At 43.5% G+C, this 23,371-nt stretch overlaps 1 protein-coding gene across 4 annotated transcripts in view; it reads right to left on the bottom strand.

The window, feature by feature from the left end:
- Positions 1–452: 452 nt before the first annotated feature.
- CCDC187 (coiled-coil domain containing 187) overlaps positions 453–23,371 on the bottom strand; it is a 289,883-nt gene continuing 266,964 nt past the window's right edge. For 3 of the 4 annotated variants that reach the window (XM_069241620.1, XM_069241621.1, XM_069241622.1), the window contains 3 exons: positions 22,112–22,450; positions 17,724–17,849; positions 453–7,683 (listed from right to left, as the gene is read on the bottom strand). In XM_069241620.1, coding sequence (XP_069097721.1) covers positions 7,528–7,683; positions 17,724–17,849; positions 22,112–22,450 — 621 coding nt within the window. In that variant the 3' untranslated portion in view covers positions 453–7,527. The remainder of the gene's footprint in view (positions 7,684–17,723; positions 17,850–22,111; positions 22,451–23,371) is intronic. The other variant, XM_069241623.1, reaches the window with a different exon arrangement.

Genomic DNA, 23,371 nt, shown 5'->3' with positions numbered 1-23,371 from the left:
ACCGATGTTCCTAGGACAAACCGAACCCTTACACTGGGGGTTCTTTATACTTGCCTTTTTTCTCTTCCCAGCATGCTTACCACTTCCTCTCTACCCAGCATGCATTGTTTAACACACATACCTAATTCATTACTGTTTTCTTTTCCCCAATCCAAGATGGCGGTGTTCTACTTCCTGTTTCCTGTTTCCTGTCCAGGGGTATTTAAGGGGATTCCAACTGCCTGTTCATTGCGTTGCAACACTCCTTGGTGATAGTCACGCTCCTATTTGATATCCTTCTGCGAATCCTGTCTTTTCCTGATTGCTTTATTTTCCTGCCTTCCTGAACTGCGATCCTAATACCCTGGTGTCCTCCTTTTCGTTTCAGGGAGTTCCTGTGGAGGTTTTTTACCCTACTGGGGTTTTTCCTCTGGGACTCCTTCTGGAGGGCACGGACTGTAGTGGTTCGCTCATACCAAACAGCACCGTGGCTACCGGAAGGGGTCGCCCCTACCTCGGCCAGAGCAGAACCCGTCGGAACAAGGACCGTTCCCCTACGCCTCTCCGCTGCGAGGGTAAGACCGCTGAGAACCGCGACAGGATAAGAAGTAGGGATGATGTTTGATGGATGAGAAGTAGGGATGATGGATGAGAAGTAGAGATAATGAATGATGGATGAGAAGTAGGGATGATGAAGAGAAGCAGGGATGATGGAAGAGAAGCAGGGATGATGGAAGAGAAGTAGGGATGATGTCTGATGGACGAGAAGAAGGGATGATGGATGAAAAGCAGGGATGAGAAGTGAGGAATGAGGATGCCCTAAAATGGATGCTGTACACTGGTTACTATTTTCTCTGTCTTACCCTTCCTCAGCTATTTGGTGTCATGGTGTATGCTCCGAAAGTGTAGATAAGGTTTTGGAAAAGTATAGAAATTTGATAACTGAAGATCAGGGGTAATGTCATAATAAAAAGAGAAAGAGATTGATGGCCGTCTAATATTAGTGGGACGATCAGTTTATGGGGATGCTGCCGTTTTTTATGTGGCGTGATAGAGAGGTGAAAGTTATTGCATGACTGGTAGGTTATCAACCAGTAGTGGAATCCCTAATAGCCAGCATCTAGACTAGCCATTCTCTTCTTAAATCTTAAACTCCTCTAAATGACGCTGAACATATGGCAGATTTTTCCAGCAGGACATCTGACTAGCCTCTAGATATCTGACGAGCCAAACAGCTTATGCGAGTAGCCAATACCTTGTACTGCCCTTTTACAACCTGCTTAAGCAGTCATTATCCATTGCCCTTTCTCCATCCTTCAAGGGGGCAGTTGCTAGTCCCTTCTTCAAGAATCCTTGTTTGGATACCAAGCCTCCAACCAGCAGTGAGCATGTTTCATTGGCCAATCTCTTCGAAACTGCCACCCCCAGTCAAGTTTCCGCTTTCTAGGAGGAATCTCAAGGAGTCAAGTTTCCACCCCACTGGTGGCACAGGTTTTGTGCTCACTACCATCTTTCGTGAGCTGCGATTAACCCTGGATATTAGTTGTGCCGCTGACCTCATTACACACTACCCTATGAGGTAACCACCAGGCTCTTGCACCCAGCATCCGGGCTATGCATCCAGACACAGCCCTCTGTCAGATGTCTTCCTTTGTAGATCAAAGTGCACATTCAGTCACCCTTGCATGTCTTCCATCTCCTGAACCAATAGCTTAAACGTGCCCTATGGTAATCAGCAAACATGTTCACTAGCTTGTGAAATACACTTCCCCTGTCACGCCTTGCCTCAAAATAGTGGGACTGCAGAATTGCATTATGTGCTTAACAGCGCTTCAGCCCCTGGGGATCAGCTAGATCTGGACTACACTGGTGGCATTCCACCCCAGCCAGTCAAAGTTTAGTGCACTGGTTTATTACATTTGTATTGAAACTTAATTAGATCATGGCTGTTCAGAAATTAGTCCATCAGGCTGTTCATAGGAAATCAAAAAGGTCTCACAGCTAAATTGTGGACTTTGGGAAGAGGAGACTAAAGGCCTGGTTTAGATTTTGGGGGGCATCAGCCAAAAAGTGGCGATGTTCTGTCCATTCTATTTAGTCTCTATCTAATCTTTCAATATGATGGACAGAACATCCATTATTTTTGATGGGTATCTCTAATTCACCAAGCTCTAAATCAGACACTCAGTTATAATCTTGGAATCTCCATTTACATTGCCTGATCCTAGGAGACTTACGATTCTCAGTGTTGTAGTGCACATAGTTGGCAAGATTAGGAGAGCTAATAAAGAATGTACCTTAAATATTTACATTTTTGATTTTTGTGTGTGCAAGTTTTCATTTTAATATGTTTTCCTTTTGGGGGGTTTAATTGCACACCATCTCCTTTTTTGGTTTTAAATATGCTGTCCTTACTTGAATAACCACACAGTTTCATTTTTAGCTCTCACCCCTCGTTCTCTTCTTTCCTTTTATTTTTTCTCAGCTGTCTTTTTTATTGTTGATTTCTGTTTACCATTTTATTTCTACGAAATAGCTAAACCCTATTCCCTCATTTATCCCTTTTCTCTTCTTTTTTTCCTTTTTTTCTCCTCCCTTCCTATGTATCCTATTTGTTGAAGTCTGAAAAGTGTAGAGTATTTCAAAGTTACATTTGTGAATGATCTCTTTACAGGATGCTGAATTTCTAAATTACAATTTCTCAATGTTGAGGTAATACGGTAATAAACACACTGAGTGCCTGCATAGGACACTATATAGGAACTGGGAATTTCCATCACGACATGTTGGGCAAGTTAAAAGCAGGCAGGGCTCGACTTGTCCCACGCTTACAGGTAAGATACAGTAGACTGGTGAGAAGGGAGGATCCTTTCAGGACTGGATAGACTGGACAATCCACAATCTCTTTAGTCGAAAAGTAGCACTAAGGGAGCCGCACCATTTTAATCCAGTCACTCATAATTTACAACTGCAGAGAAATAATGATCCTGGGTACCGTACCAGACCCTGAGTTACTGCAAAACCTGGTACTTTTTTTCTTTAAAGTCTTCTCTGTCTCTTTAGCTAATGTATTAGGAAAACTGTCCTGGAGAGTGAATAGTTTTCCCTGTTTTTTCTAAACATAATTCTTGCCATCTTCTCCAAACCATTCTGGGCAGGTTCTGAGATGCTCAATGCACTTGCTTGCTCAGGCTCATATTAACCCGCGGGGAAAGAGTGGATTTGAATCACCAGCTTGGAATGTGAGCGTTGGGTGAGTCGGTGAGTGATAGCTGAAAGTAGGGTGACCGGGTGGATCCATGTGGATCCATGTCACTGCAGTGCAATCATGGTAGTCATCAGCTTTGCAGTCATTGCCATCAGGTGTGTAACTCTAACTTTTTAGCCCACCAAGGCTGGCACTTCCATAAGGTGCAAGAGGGCAACAGCCATATAGCGGCAACTAGGGTGGCTCCAAATTTTTGTAAAGGCCCTAAAAACTGCCTTCTTTCAGCATATGGTGTGTGTGCCCCAGAAGGCAAATACATATTTTGCAGGGAGCCCTAAAAATAAATCCTTGGAGCCCTGCTGCATATTAAGGGAACATAGACTGCAAGTTTGAGGATGGGCTATTTTATAAATGAAAGTCAGGACCAGAAAAATGGTTTTCCAGTGACATTGGGTATTATGAATAGGGGATGCCTCTGCTTTTAAGGGAGAATTATTGTTTAGTTATAATTAAAATGCTTAACACCATATGAGCATTAAAGGATGGTAGAACAAAACACGTCTCAAAGGGCACATTATTAAGGATTTATATATAGAATACACACATAAAAATTGACACACACCTGCTACGCATGATTGTCAATGTGATTGAGTGCACACAGAAAGTTATTGCTCAGCATGGACAAATGTAGTGAAAACACAATTCGGTGCTAATATCTCTTAAGTGCTTAAACAGTGCAAACAAATTTATAAGATCAGGTACAATTTTCACATTTTTCAAACATATAAACTAACATACATATATTTTGGTAAATTGCAGCATTTAAAGCCCATAACACCACAGCACAATGCAAGAACTTGGGTAACATAAAAACATACTCTTATATGAGTAAAATTGAAAGACTGTCACGTCACCTGATCTGCCTGCTTATTCATATATAAGGTTCACAGTTTTCAATTTTTACAGATTTTTTTACAGAGAAATACAGACATAAACCATCTATTTATATTTTCATATTTTTTTTCAAATGTGGAAAAACATGGCAAATAGGTAATCTTTTGAGTGATGTTTGAGGGTGTGAGTTATGCAGCTAGGCCAATAGCTATGTAGAATTTCACGCAGAGTAGTTAAAAGAAAAGGGACAGGTTTTCCTAATAAAGCTTTAACCTGTTGCAGATGTGCATTGTACGAAATGCTAATGGCATGTGAGTGTATTGCATTTAAATGATGCATTATATATGTCTTCTTGTAGCACTAAAACCGATGATGCATCCAATTGCAAATGAACCTTGATCGGATATACTAGTTTCAGATTAATCTTTTCACAAAAGATAAACTAAATACGGATAAATACAGACAAAAGAGCAAAAAATAAATATTAATTATTCAATATGGAAATGTCTGAAAAATAAGGGGCATATTTATACTCTGTTTGCGCCGAATGTGCGTCAAAATTTTTGACGCACAATCTGCGCAAACCCTGCCCCATATTTATACTTTTACGTCCGACCCCACGGGCGTCAAAGTTCCACCATGTGAGTCATTTTTTGGAAGGGGGAACCAGCCTTGCGTTAATTATATGCAAGGTAGGCGTTCCCTTCCAAAAAATGACTTTAAGGCCTGTGCCCCATATTTATACTGTGACGTCATTTTGACGCACAGGAGGGGGCAGGCCTTAAAAAACGGCGCCCAGCTTGATGGGCACCGTTTTTTAACGCCTGGGTCAGGGCAGGCGTTAAGGGACCTGTGGGCTCAGAAGGAGCCCAGAGGTGCCCTCCCATGCCCCCAGTGACACCCCCTGCCATCCTTGCCCACCCCAGGAGGACACACCCAAGGATGGAGGGACGCATCCCAGGGAAGTAGAGGTAAGTTGGGGTAAGTATTTTTTTCGTATTTTTTTTGTGACATGGGGGGCCTGGTTTGGGCCCCCCTAGATGCCACTATGCCCAATGACCATGCCCAGGGGACATAAGTTCCCTGGGCATGGCCATTGGGCAAGGGGGCATGACTCCTGTCTTTGCTAAGACAGGAGTCATTTCAATGGGGGTTGGGCGTCAAAATAAATGGCGCAAATCGGGTTGAGGCCTGAATTTTGCCTCAGACCTGACTTGCCCCATTTTTTGACGCCCAACCTCCATTTTCGCCTACGCCGGCGCTGCCTGGTGTGAGTCATTTTTTTTGACGCACACCAGTCCGCAGCGCCGGCTAACGTCATTCAATAAATAAGGCGCCCGCATGGCGCTTTGGAATGGCGTTAGCCGGCGTCAAAAAGTATAAATATGGGCCTAAATATCATAACACTGGAAGCCCTATTCACGTTAAACATATTAAACATTGACTAATCAGTGAACCATAATTTAAAGTCAGTTTTACTTATTTTGGTGATCACGTTGTACTGTTTAGTGCATCCTGCTAGAAGCAACAGATCTCTAGCACATTTGTTCCTACATTTCTGGATAATACTGTGAAATCTCCCAGACTCGTTTGTTTCAGATTTAGAGGTAACAGTACTGACAGCACAGCTTTAGCAAGGTGGTTCCCTGCAGAACGCAAGTGTACTAGCCCTTTAAGTTAAAATTATCTTTTACCCTAGATTAGTGGATGCTTTCATTTTAACACTGTGCTTTGTCTTACCTACCTACCTACCTGTAGAAAGAGATTGTAAAATGTTTTTTTTTAATTCTGTGATCAATTGCTGTAAATAACAAGATTCTTCCTGCCTTAATTACAGATCCAGAATAAGTATCGGACAACGGGGAGTAGGTCTCAGCATACACAAGCACCGAGAAGGCAAGACCACTGTGGATGAAACACTTGCCATAATACCAAAAGTAACTTACTCTATTAAGGATCAAGCTTCCCCCACCAGACAACCACCAGTGACACAACCTTTGCAGTACTGGGCATTTGCAATGCAGATCCCTCTCTCGAGCATCTCAGTCCAGTTGGTTGAGTTGAACTGAACCACCACTAGAATAAACAGGAACATTATTTTTTTTCCCAAAAGCCCAGAACACTAATCAATGTTCTCCAGACACACCCACCTCTAGCTGCTGGCAAAGAACATGCCCATGAGATTTTGCACCAATAGATCTATACCTTAGGTAGTGAATATAAGTCTAGTTATTCATTCATTCATTCAATAAATACACATCGTCTTTTCCCGCTGTCGTATGCAAATTAGATTTATAGACTGAACGTCCCTCTCTTGAGAACCATTGGCGTAACAAAACTAGAGGAGGCCCCTCTTCAAAGTACATGGAGCCCCCCGCACACACCTCCAGACTTACTTAGGAGCTCTCTGGCCCGAGTACTGTGCTGAGGTTGCCCCCTGGAGCTTTGGACCTCCCCCGCACCACGGGGGCTGCGGGTGCCTTTGTTACATAACTGTTGAGATCTACAGAGCACAGAAGGCCTTTCAATTTTTCTTTCCTGCACCCATACCAGTGAATGCAGAGTACTAACACCAGTGCGTCTGGAGTAGTAATGAAGTCCATAATCTGTGATTCTGAATACTGTGCATATGGGGCAAGATTTACAAAACATTTCGCCCAGAGATCTGTCACTTCAGTGCACCTCAAGTATCATCTTTGGGTGCTAACTAACCATATTGAACAACGTGCTATTGCGCATCAGAGATGCCTCCTCGACTCTAGACTTCCACAAGTTGAAGACGTAGCTCTTTAAATAGCTTCCTTAATACCTAGCCCTCGACATGACATAACATATAACATAACGTAGCATAGCATTGCATAGCATAGCATAGCATAGCATACCAAAGCATAACGCAACATAACATTGATGGAATCAGCTTTTATGGAAATTCAAACTCACATAGATGTTATCGCTATACAATGTGCCTGATTGGTGGATTCTAGGTGACAAAGATACCGTTGGTCGGAACAGACAAGACTGGGCATTGTGACGAGGCACCGCTCTGGATACCTCAACTCAAATTACACCTGCTCAACAAATCAGCAGTGTGGAACATCCACTTTTATGAGGGTGCTGCTAGGGTGGATTTTGTTAAATAAACAGTCAACCACAGAAATAAAGATCAGCGCAATAATTCCAAATTCTCCACTTGATCAAATCGGGAGATCTTGCTGCATCAAATTTCCTCTGATCTGCACATATTTGGGGCACTCAGGCACAGGTAAGTTTCCAGTATGAAGATATTTAAATTTTCAATAAAAGTGCTGATTTCAAGTGTGATTGCCCTCCAGTTTGTTCTTTGAAAGCCTCAGTCACCATGATCTTGATTGAATTGTTCATTTTAAGCTGACATTTCATGAATGCCTTTCTGAAGGTTGCCTCATGATCCAGGTAGAAGGAGGCCTTCACTGGTGAATTCTTCTGATGCAGATAGTATTAAGAACCCCAATGGTGTCCTGCAGCAGGCAGTCCAAGATGTCAGCGCTGAGTTTCACCTTCACCGCTTGCTCATCTTCTGTGTAGTCAGTCCACTGCTGTTCCTCTTGGTGGAGCTCTTGTATCTAAAAAGACAAGCAGAGACTCACAATGGCAATGTCTGCAACTAGCCTCAAATATGGAATATTCTTGAAAGTATCAGAGGTGCAAGCACATTAAGGGTGTCATTACAAGTCTGGCTGTCACTAGACCGCCAGGCTCGCGGATGGCGGTCAGATCGCCGCCAATGCAGCAGTCCGAGCGCCACATTACAACCCTGGCAGTCAGGCCACCAGGGAACTGCCAGATCAGCCAGGATTGGAGATCCCGGAGGTCTGGAGGTGGTGGCAGTCCTAATCTGCCAGGGGAGCGTTGCAAGCAGCACTGCCCTGGGGATTACGACCCCTTTCTCCATCAGCAGTAGAGAACAGGTGCAGGGGCTCCCAGGGGGGCCCCTCCACTGCCCATGTATTTGGCATGGCCAGTGCAGCAGTCCCCCTGGCCAGCTCTATCCCAGTGTTTAATGTCTGCCCTGCAGGCTACAGCATTGCTGCTGGCTCGATTACGAGCCGGAGACAATGCTGTAGCCTGTTTCCCGCTAGGCCAGCAGGCGAAAACTCAGGTTTTCTCCCGCTGACCTAGTGGGAAACTCTTAATGGGGCCGGCAGGGAGGTAGCCTGTGTGGCGGCAACCTCACCGTCAGAACTTCAGCAGATCCCCTAAGTCTCTGTTTTTGACTTGCATACAAGAACTCAAACAACTTCCAAAACATTTAGGCCAACAACAAGCTTTGTGCATTTGCTGTGCATTCCAATTAAACTAAATTCTATATTTCACAATTTTTTATTGAAAAGTTTAAGTATACAAAACAAAAGGTCAGTGTGCGAACAACAGCAGAGCATCTTTAATACATGTTGATAAGGAATACAATTTACATATGATTTCAGGATTGGGGAGATAATGGATCGCTAGTTCAGCTATACAAGGGCATAATAGTTGCACAACCATGTGATGGGAACTGAAATAAACGAAAAGTAAAAAAGTTAAAAATTTAGGAGAAGAGGAGGAGGGTGGAGAAAGGTGTGGTGATTGACCCTTGACGTTAGGATGGGGTGTGAGTGTGGGCGCACTACGCTAGAGAGTCTCAGCAGGGCATTGTGAAGTAGGGGAGTTATAAGGACTGGGTACTGAATCTAAGTGCATGATCGTATGTGTTTGGAAGAACCAAAGGTAATGTTCATGGGGGGTTGATCATTCCAAATATTTATCGAGTTTGTCCCATATGACCTTTTGGCCGAACTCCAGGGGTATTGTGTTGAAAGAATGGGGGGGGGGGGTGTCTAATGTATCTTAGCCACTCCCACCAGGTGTTGCTAGAGGCACTCCCCAGTGATTCCCAGGTAGCAAAGATAGTTTTGTGTGCAAGAGTAAATAGTAGGTGAGCTAAGAATAGGCAACAGCGGCTCCTCCGCTAAGGCAGAGGAGCATCACCCTGCTGCTTTGTGCAGTGCAAAAAAAAGGAAAAATAAAATGATGATGATGCAATGTTGTTATCATTTTATTTTTCCTCGTGAGGCAGGTTTGGGTGGAGCGGGGCAGGCCTGGGCGAGGCTACCTCACAGGGAGGAGGGATATATGCACAATAAGTGTGCATGACCGTTTGGCCAGCCAAACAAGGGTGCTCACTTAGCATTTCTCCACCCGTCTATATTGCACAGCCGGGAGGAGACCGTGCACAGGCTCCCACTCCCTATTACAGCCGAACCAGGCTGCTCAGACCAGTCATGACACTGCTGTCTTGCTGGTGACAGCAGCATTGTGATTGGCTTAGGGGATTCTAAGAGCCTGTGTGTTTCCATGTTGCTGGAAGGAAGGGAAGAGAAGAGGACGAAGGAGAGACAGAACCGTCTCTCTCGATGAAAAAGGTGTTATTTTTAATTATCTTTTTTTATATCCCCTCACCCCGCCACCTCCTTTGAATAGCAGACGCTACTGAGAAAAGGTCCTCTTTTTTCAGGTCTAGACTGTATGTGGGATGATATAAGTCACATACAGAGAATGAGAAGGTCCAGGGAAGATTGTTTGGTAGGATATTGTAAATGATGTCATAGATTTTGGTCCAAAACTCATGCAGAAGGGGACAGTCATATAACATGTGTCGTAAGTCTGCATGTAGATTATTGCAGCTGCAGCAGTTATCATTGTCGGAGATGCCTAGAGTTGCAAGTCGGTGCAGGGTAAAGTATGTTCTATGTAAAATATGTAGTTTGTTGGAGCGAGGTTTGGGGTTATTTTTTTGGTAAATGTGGAGGACCATCGTTTGTGCAATTTGATCTTTGTGGGGGTCACATAATCCATCCGGAATCCAGTCGTTCTGCCATTTCTATTTTGAGTTTTGCATAGTGAATTGAAGTTAGGTTTAAGTTTAGCATACATTTTGGAAGTTATATGTCCACCTTTCTGGAGGAGTGTTAGTAGAAAGGCGAGGGAGGCTTGTTTAAAGGCGAATGCCAGTTGTTTGGGATTGCAACCTTCAATTTGAGAAAGTTATAAAAATCAGAGCGGGGAAGTTCTCATTTCCTGGAAATTTCCGAGTATGATTGGGCATGTGATCTGGAACCCACGTCATTTATTAGTGCAATTCCTTTTGATTTCCAAGAACTGGTAATGGGTAATTTTGGGTCTAGCTTAATGTATTTATTACACCAAATTGAGGACTGTAGGGAATGTCTGATCTTTATTACTGAAAGGCGATGGTCAAGTAGAAGTAGGTTATGTCTAGTGTGGTTTAGGATTAGGTTGCCCAAGGCAGGGTGGTTTTTACAGACGGTTAGTAGGCTCATCAGAGGGAGGCTGTCTGTTAGTTGACGTTCCAGGATGAGCCATGGTGGTGTGAAATCAAGGTTGTTGGTGAGCCATTTCACTCCTTGAGCAGTTAAAAAGGCTAATTGGTATTTCCTGAAGTCTGCAGGATTTGCCCTGCCCAGATGTTTATTTAAAGAGATGCAAGGTCTCTTTGATTTCCAAAGAAACGTATTGATGACGAGATCTAGATTTTGAAAAATAATTGTCTGAGCATAGAATGGGGGACATGTTGAGTAGGTAGTTACCTATTGGGGTGATGACCATTTTAATTGATTCTAACTTGTCCCACCAAGTCAGGAATTTTGGAGACCAGCTCTCTAGACAGCTCTGTACTTTTTGGAGAACTAAGGATTCATGGTGGCAGATAGATCCACAAAGGCTGTCATTAAACTCAAGTACTAGGTATTTAAGGTATTGAGGTTGCTAGGCGAGGCCGGACGTACCCAATACATCTTTGGTACATAAGACATTTAGTGGGTGGGCCTCCGACCTATCTTTATTGAATGTGTATCAAGACGCAGCCGCATAGTCAGCAATTTTGGTCATCATTTCAGTAATGGCAGTGTCTTAATTTTCAGTAATTATTAGAATGTTGTCAGCGTATGCTGCTGCCTTGAAAGATACTTCCCCACCGTTTATGCCCATGAAATTAGTTTTGTTGTTGAGTGAGTGTAGGAGCGGTTCGATGGCTGACAGGAAGAGAGCTGGGGAGAGTGGGCAGCCTTGCCTCGTACCTTGCTTAGGTAAGAATGGCTTGGACAAAACTGCATTAGACCTTATTCTGGCACTGGGATTGGAATAAAGGGCCATTAACATTTTAATAAATGGCTCACCTAGATTGAAGGGATTGAAGCTCTCAGGAAGGGTCAAGCAACCTTATTGAATGCTTTTTCAGCATCTAGTGCTATGTCGGCTACGGTGACATTTTCGGATTTAGCTATTTGCAGGATATGCCCCAAAAAATTCTAATGTTGTCATTGGAGAGTCTGTCTTTGAGGAAGCTGGCTTGGTATGGGCCGATCAGTATTGGGAATATTCTTTCAATACGTTTAGCCAGAATCTTAGCATATAGTTTACAGTCAAAAATAATATGTGAGATTGGTGCATAATTTTGGGGTGGGTGAGGTCTTTTCCCTCTTTACGGAATAGTGTCATAATGGTCTTGGTTGTGGTGCCTCCTATGTGACCTGTCTCTGTGAAGTCGTGGAGGTGTAACAGGGGGTTATGTAATTCCTCATTAAAGGTTTATAAAATTGTGCAGCCAGGCCATCCAGACCAGGTGCCTTCCCTATTTTGAGGGATTTGAATGCTGTTAGTACTTCGGAGTTGACAATGTGTTGGGTCAGTGAGGAATGAATAGGAGATGTCTAGGTTGGGTAGGTTTAATTTGTTGAGATAGGTCAGGCTGTCTGGTTGGTTTATGTTGGGATTTTCACTGTCACTAGACCACCAGGCCCACTATGCAGCGGTAGACGATTTTAAATCTGGCATGACCTGAGGACGAAGAGGGAATGTTCATGTTCCGTAGTCTGGTTCTGAGGGAACGGAAGCCTTTCCTAGTTTGTACTGTAGATCTGGAGTAGTCTTGTGATATGGTGATTCGGTTGCCCTCCCAGGAGATGTGCTTGTGTTTGCAGATGAAATCCAAAATCTGCTCAACGTGCTGCTATCTGAGGGGTTTGCAGATTATCAGTCTCAGTGAACCGGATGGTTTTATATGGTCAGCATGACGGGTTGGGATGCAGTGCGCTCTTTCAAGTTTGAATCTTTTATCGAAAATAATATTGGTGTTTCGAGGGATTCAATCTTTTACGAATGAGATACAGGAGCCATGATGTTTTTCACAGTTCTGAGGAAATCCAAAGAGTCTCATATTGTCCCTCCTACTTCTGTCTTCCAGTTCTGCAATGGAGTGCTGCATCAAGATTGAGGTTTTGTGAAGGGAGCTGATGTCCTTTTTTGTAGAGCGTGATTTGTTTTCTAAGTCACTGATGCGCTGTTCAGCTGTCGTTAGTTTATCTGTAATCTGTCTGATGTCAGATCTTATGCCAGCCACATCTTGTTGCATTATGTCCATGCTCACTTTTGTTCGTTTGAGCAAGCTGGAGAACATTGGAGAGTTTTTTTAAGGATGGAGTCTATGTTTCCTTGAGCTCAGCTTTACCTTTGACAGAGGACTCTGGGGCAGGTGGCTCATTTTTAGTCATTTTCGTTGCAGATTTCGAGTCCTTTTCAGCCATCTTGGTGAACAGTTGGATCTTGTGTTTTTTAATCGTATCAGTTGTGTGGAGCAGAACTCGGGTCTGCGCTTTTTGGGAAAACCAAGTGGCAGAGAGTGGTGTCATTACTTCAACAATGCCAGCTGTGTGTAATCTGCAATATATAATTTCAGTTCTGTCATTGGCTGTAGTTGTCTGTATAGGCTTGTAGTAGGCTACTACCAAGGAGTTTCCTTAGCTGTAGGAGAACATCGTGTATACTGATGGCCTCAGTTTAAGCCCCTTTGTGGTTACCAGATTCACATGCGTACTTTCCTGAGAAACGTGTATAATCCTACACTCTCTTAATTTTCTTTGGCGTTGCCGTAGAGTGCGATGTAGTAAATATTGAGGCTGAAATACATGATGGTCTCCCTGTTTATGGGATTGTAAAATGGGGAAGCGTGTCAGGGGCTGCTAAATGGTCCTGCCCAGGTCAGATAGTTTGTGACAACTTTCACTGATGGTAGCTCACAGCGGTGGTTTTCAGTGCTGGTGTAGTACTGGTTGTTGGCCCCAAAACTGGTTTTCACAAGGCTGGTTTTCTCGTTAATGGTTTTCTCAGTGCTCAGTGCTTCCTCCATTTTCTCTGTGCTGGTACAGAACTGGTTGTTGGCTATTGTATGAGGCTTCTCTATGTCAGCCGAGCACTATAATGTCGGTCGGGAGCACGGAGCCACCCAACCAAAGCTGCTGGTACACTGCAGTCTGACTGGAGTGCTAGTCCGTTACATGTATTCTCTTTTTCCCTCTTTTAATCAGTGAGGGTTTTCCCCTTTTATATACGAGGACTACTATGGCAGCCAGGTGCGCGGATCAGCCTCACCGGAGTGGGAGGCGATCACCGCCGCAATAAGGTCAGACTGTCAAAGGGCATCCCCCTGCACTAGGCAGTACACAGCGGCGGGTGCGGGCAGCGGATGGCACACACACTAAGGCAGGTATGTTCCAACAGTCAGTGTTTGGAGATTTGACTTGTCGCTAAGGCAAGACTGGATTGGACTGCATTATCGTTGACCTGAGGTGTGGAGAAGGGCCGGTGGCGGTGGGCTGATTATTTATTTAATGGGAGCTTTCATGTCACGATGCGTGACACACTGTTTGTATAACGGGGGCACTCACTTGTATTAGATATAGTAGGGAGGTGATGCCTCTTGTGTGTTATTGAGCTTGAAGATTGCCGTGGATCTTGGAATTCGGGCTTGGCCTCATTGTGCGATTGAGCGAGGCCATGATGGTGTGGGGCAGCCTCCGAGTCCGAACACAGAATAGCGGTTCCGTAGAGCTCGAAGAGGCTCGGTAGGGGCACACTTTCACTCCCACATGGTCAGGGATCTGTCTTCATGTTTCAGGAGTCGGTGAAACTCTCAGCTCTCTGTTATTAGATGATTTGTGGCATCCGGGACATGAAGGTCTAGGCTTAGGCAGCCATATTTTCTCGTGTAAGGCCATGCCCCCCAACTAAACTAAGGGCCATATTTATACTTTTTGACGCAAAACTGCGCTAATGCAGTTTTGCGTCAAAAAAATTAGCGCCGGCTAACGCCATTCTGAAGCGCCATGCGGGCGCCGTATTTAATCAATGACGTTAGCCGGCGTTAGCCGCCGGCGCTGCCTGGTGTGCGTGGAAAAAAACGACGTACACCAGGCAGCGCCGGCGTAGGGGGATATGGGGCTTGGGCGTCAAGAAATGGGGCAAGTCAGGTTGAGGCAATTTTTTCGCCTCAACCCGATTTGCGCCATTTTTTCTGACTCCCAACCCCCATAGAAATGACTCCTGTCTTAGCAAAGACAGAAGTCATGCCCCCTTGCCCAATGGCCATGCCCCGGGGACTTCTGTCCCCTGGGCATGGTCATTGGGCATAGTGGCATGTAGGGGGGCACAAATCAGGCCCCCCTATGCCACAAAAAAAAAACAAAAAAAACACTTACCTGAACTTACCTTAATGTCCCTGGGATGGGTCCCTCCAGCCTTGGGTGTCCTCCTGGGGTGGGCAAGGGTGACAGTGGGTGTCCCTGGGGGCATGGGAGGGCACCTCTGGGCTCCTTCAGAGCCCACAGGTCCCTTAACGCCTGCCTTTTGCAGGCACTAAAAAACAGCGCAAAAGCGGCCGTACGTCATTTTTTTGGACCCGCCCACTCCCGGGCGTGAATTTTGCCCGGGAGTATAAATCCGACGCACATGCCTCGGAGTCGATTTTTTTAGACGTGAACGCCTACCTTGCATCTCATTAACGCAAAGTAGGTGTCCACGCTAAAAAATGACACAAACTCCATGGACTTTGGCGCTAGATGCATCTAAAGCCAAAGTATAAATATGGAGTTAGTATTGCGTCGGAATTGCGTAAAAAAAAACTACGCAATTCCGGCGCAAACGGAGTATAAATATGCCCCTAAATTCTAAGGTCCTGATTGACAAAAAGTAGTAAATAGTCTTCCCTAAGAAAACTGATATGAATGGGTTTAGACTTACAAATGTTTTCAATTTGCGCACTACTGAAAATGCCACGCAGTGTTTTCGTTCATTGCTATTTTTCCTTCGTGCAACTGTACACACAGCACACTATCCTGCATTAGAGCAAGAATCCCACCACTATGCAAAAGTGCAACAGGGAAAGAATTCTCCCCATGAAGGTTATCTCTTCTCTACACCCAAGCAAAGTGTGGGGCTGTTCAGTTCCCCTTCCCATAGTATAAGAAGATTTATTGCAACCCTTTGCTGGAGCAACTTTCTGGCCATTTCCAGAGTGTGAAGAGGTCAGGGATGAGTGTGTGAATATCCAGAAGCTCAAACTTTTGTGGAGGTTCACAAACTGACAAGCCAGGTCTTGATACCCCCAAGGTGCACACCCTAAATGAGGCTTACTACTGTGTAATTGTATTTTGGTTGTGACATACAACTACTTAGGAGTAAATATATTTAAATCTACTGGGTAAACGTTTGGGGACACCTGATAGATGTAAATGAAGACCTTTTGGGCAGTAAACATATATTTACTGCTGTCTTTCCCCTCAAGGAATTAAGGGTGACTTGGCATTCCACGGCAGTGACAAAAATTACTTTTCAGTAGCCTACACACCCTGGAAAAGAGCCAGAGCTGTGTAGAAGTACAGATACGGTGTTCTTCCTAGACACTGTAATCAGGATTTACTCCTCTCTAAGCTTCCAGTGACATGTAGCTATTACTCCTGATACTAACTGTTTTTGGTTCTGGGGTGCTAACTGACTTGTTGCCCTACACACATCACATCACACTGGTGACATTACTTTCTACCCCACAGGACCGTACACTTGTTGCCCTACCTGCAAGTCAAAACATTATGAGTTCTCATGAGTCCTCAGGCCCATTGCCTTATTAACAGCCATTATTGCTTGTAGGTGGAAACAATGATGCTTAATTACTTTTGTTCTTGTTAAGTTAAGAAATATGTTTAAAAATAGTTTTATGTGTGAATCTAAGACCAGAGATCTAGCTGCTGTCCTTATTCTCAAAAGTGAATTGTTTTTCTCCTTTTGGGCTTTCAAGCAGAAATCTGATAATATGAAGCATGGAAAATGGAGCGTAAAATCCCAAACTACTCAAGTTTATGAGATAAACCACAAGCATAAAAAAGTGGAAGTTTTTGCAAACAATGTCAAAGGGCAAATACATAGGGAAACCAATGGTCCACCGTCCTGCTTTCTCTTGACCAGATGCCTAAGGCCAGGTGTCCACAATGGACTATTGCTCTGTCAGAATTTTACCTTTTTAGTTTTTGAACTACTCAACTGATAAATCTTCTTCCTTCTTCTCTGTAATTCTATCTCCCCCTTTCCTCATTTCTGGGCTCTCTTTTTAATCTCATCTTTCCCATTCAGTGTTGAAGGTGACCTTAAGATGGCCTAAAGCAGTATGGAACTAAATCAACATAACATCATTTTTGTTACATTAATACTGATTACAAAAGTACCCCAAGATCCTTCCAAAGGGAATTTCTCCTTTTCATCAACAGTTTTTTCTCTCAACCACACTCAGTAGTAGAAATGGCTCCTCCTATTCTTGATGGTAAATGCATCCTAATGTACTATATTGTCAGGACCAAACCTTTCCGCAAAATGCAGAAACTTTTAGTTGCGTTTGTGAAACCCTTACAAATGCCATCCTTCATGCCATCCTTTATCAAAAGTTGGTGAGCCAGGTTGATTGTCATGTGCTTCCAAACCAGTTACTTAAAGCCAAGAGAAATTTGTAAGGCAGCTAAATGATTCTCTCCACATACATTTGCCAAATACTATTGTGTGAATGTCCTAACAAGCCACCATGTTAGAGTTGTTCAGACTATCTTAAGGGCTTTGTTTCAAACATCTGTACCATCTACTGGCTGACTGCTGCTTAAGACAACACTGTTTTAAACTCTATGCAGACCATGTGTATCTACAGCCACACAAGCTGCAAATGGATAATGTTACTTACCCTATAAGCGTCTGTTCATATTACGTAGTGCTGTAGATTCACATACCCCTACCCGCCTGCCCTGAAGCCTGTGTTTGCTGCAGATATTCTTCTTTTTTCATTTACATAGGCAAACTGATATACACAACGTTACGCATGGTCACCAAAACTGTCCTAGCTACAGCTCCATCACTACACTCACTGACTGTGTGAAAACAATCTAATAATGGAGACGATGCCCATGAGCATTGCCAAGTAAGGGAGGAGTCACTATATGTCATGATTCTAAAGACTTCTTCAAAGAAAAACAAGATACAATTTTTTTAGCCCAAAACTAGATGGCAGGAGTATTTCAGAGCATGTGGATCTACAACACTACATGCTTCAAATGGATGCTAAGTAACATTTTCCTTATTAATGTACAACTCTTGCCCATATTAACTGTTGTAATTAATAAAAACAGGTAAGAATTCCATAATATTGTTTCACCATGGAACATGCATACAGGCTAGTCCATGTTAACTTGCCACTTGCCTTGACTGCAATAGTAATAAGACCACCAAGCCTTACCAGAAGAATGTCAACTCGATCTCTTTTTGGGCTTCCAACCTTCAGCATCCTGCAGAGTTTTCTTTTAATTTCTAGGTCATTCTGTTCTAGATTCAAGAGACGAAGAATCTCTGCCTGTACAGAAGACTAAAGAAGAGAATTTAATGAACCTCTTGATCATCAGAACAAACTCTCTTCAGTCCCTTTTCTGTGTTGCTGCCTCAACTTGGCTCATGCTGGTCTTTGATATACTGTAACACTGTCTCTTGATGTGTGGCGGATAAAGGGACAGAACAGGATTAATGAAATTACAAATGCCACACTGGTGGCATTACTTTCATCCCCACAGGGCCCTACGCTCAGCCCAGCTCTCTCTCGCAGAAGTACCCCGCATCAATAAACCCAGAACAGGAGGACGCTCCTTCTCCTACCTCGCAGCCACCGCCCGGAACGCCCTACCCATCCACATCAGACAAAACACCTCCCTCCCCAGCTTCACAAAGGAACTGAAGACATGGCTTTTTTAAACCACCTCACCGGTACACGCTACACTCCCACCCCTAGCGCCTTGAGACCCTAGCAGATGAGTAGCTGCGCTTTACAAACACTGATTGATTGATTGATTGATTACTTTAAGTGTAGGGATCTGATACCTTGAACACAGGGATGAATGCAGCTGGGAGAAACTACATGAGGACACATACAAATGAAAAAGTGTGTGGGGCTCAATAAATTATCACATACGGAGGACTAAATTGATAAAGTAACTGTGGCGGGTCATTAATCTCATTTGGACCCTTAATTTACCCCTTCATACCTCAGGAGCAAGGCCACATATATAAGGTCACCTTCCCTGTAGTGTATTTTTATGTATGAATTCAGAGTTGCACCAGGTGCAAAGTTCTGCAAATTCCAGGGCTAGCCACAATTTAAAAACGTCATACGAAAGCTAAAGTGCACATCTTCCTTACGATGGAAGGAATAGGTAACCTAAGCAGTATAGGTGAGTATGACTCACTCAGAGTGCTGGATATGACTGCTGAATTTTACAGAAAAATAAGTTTATGTGAAATGTGAGCTTTTCCAGGGAGCAGAGTTCTCCCAGATAATTGAAGAGGAAGGAGTGTTAGGGGCAAGGTGTCGTGCACAGTCTTCAACCCGTTAAGCTTGGTATGAATGGCACGAGAGATCGCCCATTTAGAAGGACGCTAGAGACAGATGAGCGACCCCCCTCCAGGAGAACAAACCGGACACTTTGAGACTCAGGGTACGGAAGACCTGAGTAAGTCACCTTGCAGGAGGCATTTTTGATGAGGCTCTCTAAACTAGACACCCACCTTCTCAAGGCACAGATGGAAACAGAGAAAGGAGAAGGCATACCAGAACTAAGACCTACTGATTCCGGAGTAGGCAAAAACTAGGTTAGGAGATGCAAGTCACCACTAGAGGGCTAAACGCCCATCTTAACAAATTCAGGGCATTGGTTAGGACTCTATTCCACTGTATAAGGGAATAGTACTTCTTCAAAGACTTAAGCCCACAGCCTTTACCACAGAACCCGTGCTATGGAATGGGAAATTCAAGGATCGACATATGCAAAAGGTGGACTTAACAAGGCCTGACCCCCAATGCTGCTTACATGTGCTTGTGGCAGCATTACTGTTTTTGCATTACGGTCCAAGATTTGGCGTAGGACACTTTTTGGTAGTTCTGTCAGGGTGTGGTTGGCCCTTCCCATAATAGAAGAGAGAATGAGCTTTACTTCACATGAGTTTGTGCAAGCTGCAAGGATTTATGATTGAGAGCCACAGTCTGATTATATATTTCTTTGAATGAATGTAAATGTTATCCAACTTTCCAGAAAGCAGTTGCCTGTGAATAGTTATGTTTTGCCCTGGTGCGACAGGGGACATGGATACCTAGTGACATCACAGAAAAGCTCTCTTCCAGTTTAAGATATTCTGTTTTTCACATGCATGTGGTATCCAATGTTGAGAGTGTTCATTGTTATGATGCTAACAGCTGTTCACTAATGTACAAGTCTTGTTTTCGGGCACAAAATTTATAATAATCCGTGCAGTACAGCACAGCAAATTACCTTGCTGCGCTATGCTGTGTGGCAGAGAAAGGGCGGGAATGCACCATATCTAACATTATATGCCACACCCCTGCCTTTTTCCAGTGCAGGGGCAGAATGTGCTGACTAGCACCTATGCAGGCACTCTTGCTCCATGGTGCAATGGTGCCTGCTTTGTAAGCAGGATTGCTTTTGTGCAGGAAGGGACACCTTCCTGCACAAAAACAATCCTCTGAGGCATTTTCCCTTTTCTATGTGTGTTGCAGAATGCAGCACGCATAGAAAGAGGAAAAAACAAGGAGAAATAAAGATATTTCTCCTTGTTACGCCTCACCTGGGGAGACAGCGGGTTTGGCACATTCCTAGGTCTACCACTTATGGTAAATCTTGGAATGCGTTAAAATCCATGGGTGTTGCGTGGGAACACACATGCACCACCCATGGAATGTCTCCCTGGGACAGAGGAACGCTGCGATTTGCCCTGTGTTGCACTACTCTGGGTTTATTAAGCCACTCAGGGCCATGCAAGTGGGCCTTGCATGGCTTGATAATCAAATTTTAAGGGTTGTGTCGCTTTTGCACCCTGTTGGGTGGTGCAAAAGCAACACAAAAAAGCAACACAACCCTTTAATAAATTTGCCCCTTTATCTCCACTTACTGACACATTTAAGAAATAGTCATGATCTGTGGCATTGTTTTTAATGGGAGAGACAATTTCTAAATCCTTTACTGTCTCCCAGAAATACACCCTTAATATGTCTGAGCTCAGTAGGAAAAATACTTTGGATATTTGCCTGTCCCAGGTCATTCACATAATATTAATTGTGACTGTGGGCCGATTCGGCAAACGATTTGCATTTGTAAGATCAACTTGCGTGCATAAATGGGCCCATTTATGAGAGCAAATTTGATTTTTTTAATTTACAATTATACAAAAAAGGGATGGATAGAATGCTAGAATTAATCTTAGCCACTGGTATTTACTCAGGCTGCATCCCAGTCCATCATTATGTTGCACACAATGCCACATCAGTTTGGACCCAGCCATATGCAAATCTGTCTTGACCCTGCTCCAGTCAGAACAGTCCCGCCCGAGCTGCTAGGTCAGGTCCTCCTTGAACTGCAACACAAGCAACCCAAGACCAGTTTTGGATTAATCTCAGCCACTGATAAATACTCAGGGTTACATCCGAGTCCAACTTTATTTTTCACATCATGCCACCTCAGTTTGGACCCAGCCATATGAAAATCATTCTTGACCCTGCTCCGATAGGAACAGTTCATCCCAAGCTGCATGGCCCTCCCTTAAGCTCAACACAAGCAGCCCAAAACCAGTTTTGCCCTTATTACAGCTCATCAATCGGGTATAGCTTGGTTCCAGAATGGAACCTACACTGTATACCCTGGGCTTGCAAGCTGTGGCATGGTGTTCAAAATGACAATGGAACGAGATGCTGCACACTCAAATGATGAACAAGGTAATGTTTTTTTAGAGGAATTATTTTGAAGATGCACTAGTCGTTATAGCTAATGTCATAAATGCAAAGTATTTCCCAATTTTAGCACATTCATGCTTGTATTCTATTGCTTAAAATAGACACTACAGTGTGTTTCTTTCACCAGTGCCCTTTGCTGAGCTTATCCGATTAGAGACAATTTTGAAAGGGGAGAATACATTTGTCTCTTGTATGTCTCATTCCTGGTGCAGTGTTTATTAGGGGTGACAAGTATTTTACAGTATCCTAACTTCTGGCACAGACTCTCTAAAAGTGGATCTTTTCGGATGAGGAATAAAGCTCTTGTTCTTATGGGGCAGACACTACTGTACCTTGACTTCATTCACATCTGGTTTTCTATGTAAACACCTGTAGAACTTAGGGACTGCCTTCTCTTTTTCCCATGGATGAATCATAGTATGCTTTATAAATGGACATTTGGCTTCTAGAACCTCCTGTGCCAAATCGAATATCACCTGAAGAAGAGAAAGAAGAGCTCACACCGATTCTGCTAGTAGGATTCTTTGCATTACAACTTGCGCCTAACCAGGAAACATATAACAAGGTAACTATTCTCACGCCTCTTTCACCCATGTAAAAATGGTTCCAACTGCTGACCGTAGTGTATTAGTGTATGTTGTCCTGCTCCAATCTCATCAGTATATGTAGCGCTGTTTGCTCCTCCTCTGTCCCTTTTTTCAAATTTGGGGAAATATTGGGAGAAAAAAACCGATCTCACTTATAGCATCACTCAGCTTTTTCTACCATATAAAAAGCTGACTCCTACAGTAGTTGTATTGCTATTGCAACAAGGAGTCTGGACTCAAATACTGTACCTGATTATACATTCTCTTGCTCTCTGCATTCAGATGGTTCCCTTCTAATGTATCACACTCAGGTACCCGTGTTTTGGTAGGCCGGTAAGGAAGAGGTGAGTGGTCCCGCGTCACCCATAGTTCATCCACCACATGGGTAACCAGTTCATTTACATAGGCGGCATTATGTGGCACTACTAGAGGAAGCTCCTTTGGACTTTTCCATTGAGATGTACACCAGCGGTCCAACGCATAGAGTTCCACATTTGGCACCCGGGACTCCTCAGTAGGCTGGGTGACAGATTGATCAAGAAAGTCAGAGCCTCCGAAAACACCAGCATCGAGAACTCTCTTGAGGAACTAAAGTGAAAATTGAAAAGGAGGTTTTATCATGATTTTACACTGTATGTTATCTGCAGTTTTAATACAATGGTATCATAAGAATTGGAAAATATGAGTGACTAGAATGACAGCATTTGAACTTCAAGATTAATTATATTCATGATGTTGTTGAGAAGTTGTGGGTTGGTTATTTAAATTTCCCCTTTTATCGCATTATGTATTTAATGATGGATGAATCATTACGATCCAGTTTGCTATCAGCCAAAGGACACGTAATTTAATAGGGAGCTATTCTACAAAATTTGATTTTCCTTCAGATCTGTCTTTCTTTATTTACAGTCGATGTGCCTTCTTTTAAATAATCTGAACAAATGTTGAGAAGCATCCTGGGCGACACTCTTGATAAAGGCTTACATAATGCAGTTGTATGCCAAATATATAGTGAACGTTGTGCAGGGACAAAAGTAACTTGCATTCCGAAGAATGGTTTCAGCCTCTGGAAATATACTTTAATACATGAAACATCTGTTAAAGGTCAGTGATAAACCTGGGAAGGCATGTAACAATTGCTGGGAGAGATGAAATGCTAGACTGAGACAACTGATAGGCAATTTGCTGCTCTGAAAAGCAGATTAGTTTAAAAATCGGCCCCGATTCCCAAAATATGATATTTTACCATCACATCTTGCAGGCATTATATTGGAACATATGTGAGAGGGCCTTGTTGGAAGAGGACAAGTGTGATATCTCTGTTGTAATGTATCAGAGAGAAAGTGTCCCTGTCTCTGTCTTTCAGTCTTTCTTCTCTTTCTACCCCTCTAACTCCCTCTGTCTTTCTCTTTCAAGAAAATAACATCAAAACCAGGGGGAACTGAAGAGCGTTATAAAACCTCCTGAATGAAAATTATTAAATCATTAGGAGTAGGATGAAAGAAACAA

This window comes from Pleurodeles waltl, chromosome 6 (assembly GCF_031143425.1).
Source record: "Pleurodeles waltl isolate 20211129_DDA chromosome 6, aPleWal1.hap1.20221129, whole genome shotgun sequence".
In the NCBI taxonomy this organism is placed as follows: domain Eukaryota; kingdom Metazoa; phylum Chordata; class Amphibia; order Caudata; family Salamandridae; genus Pleurodeles; species Pleurodeles waltl.
Note: the sequence above shows the minus strand (reverse complement) of the source record. Positions and strands in the feature narration are given on the sequence as shown.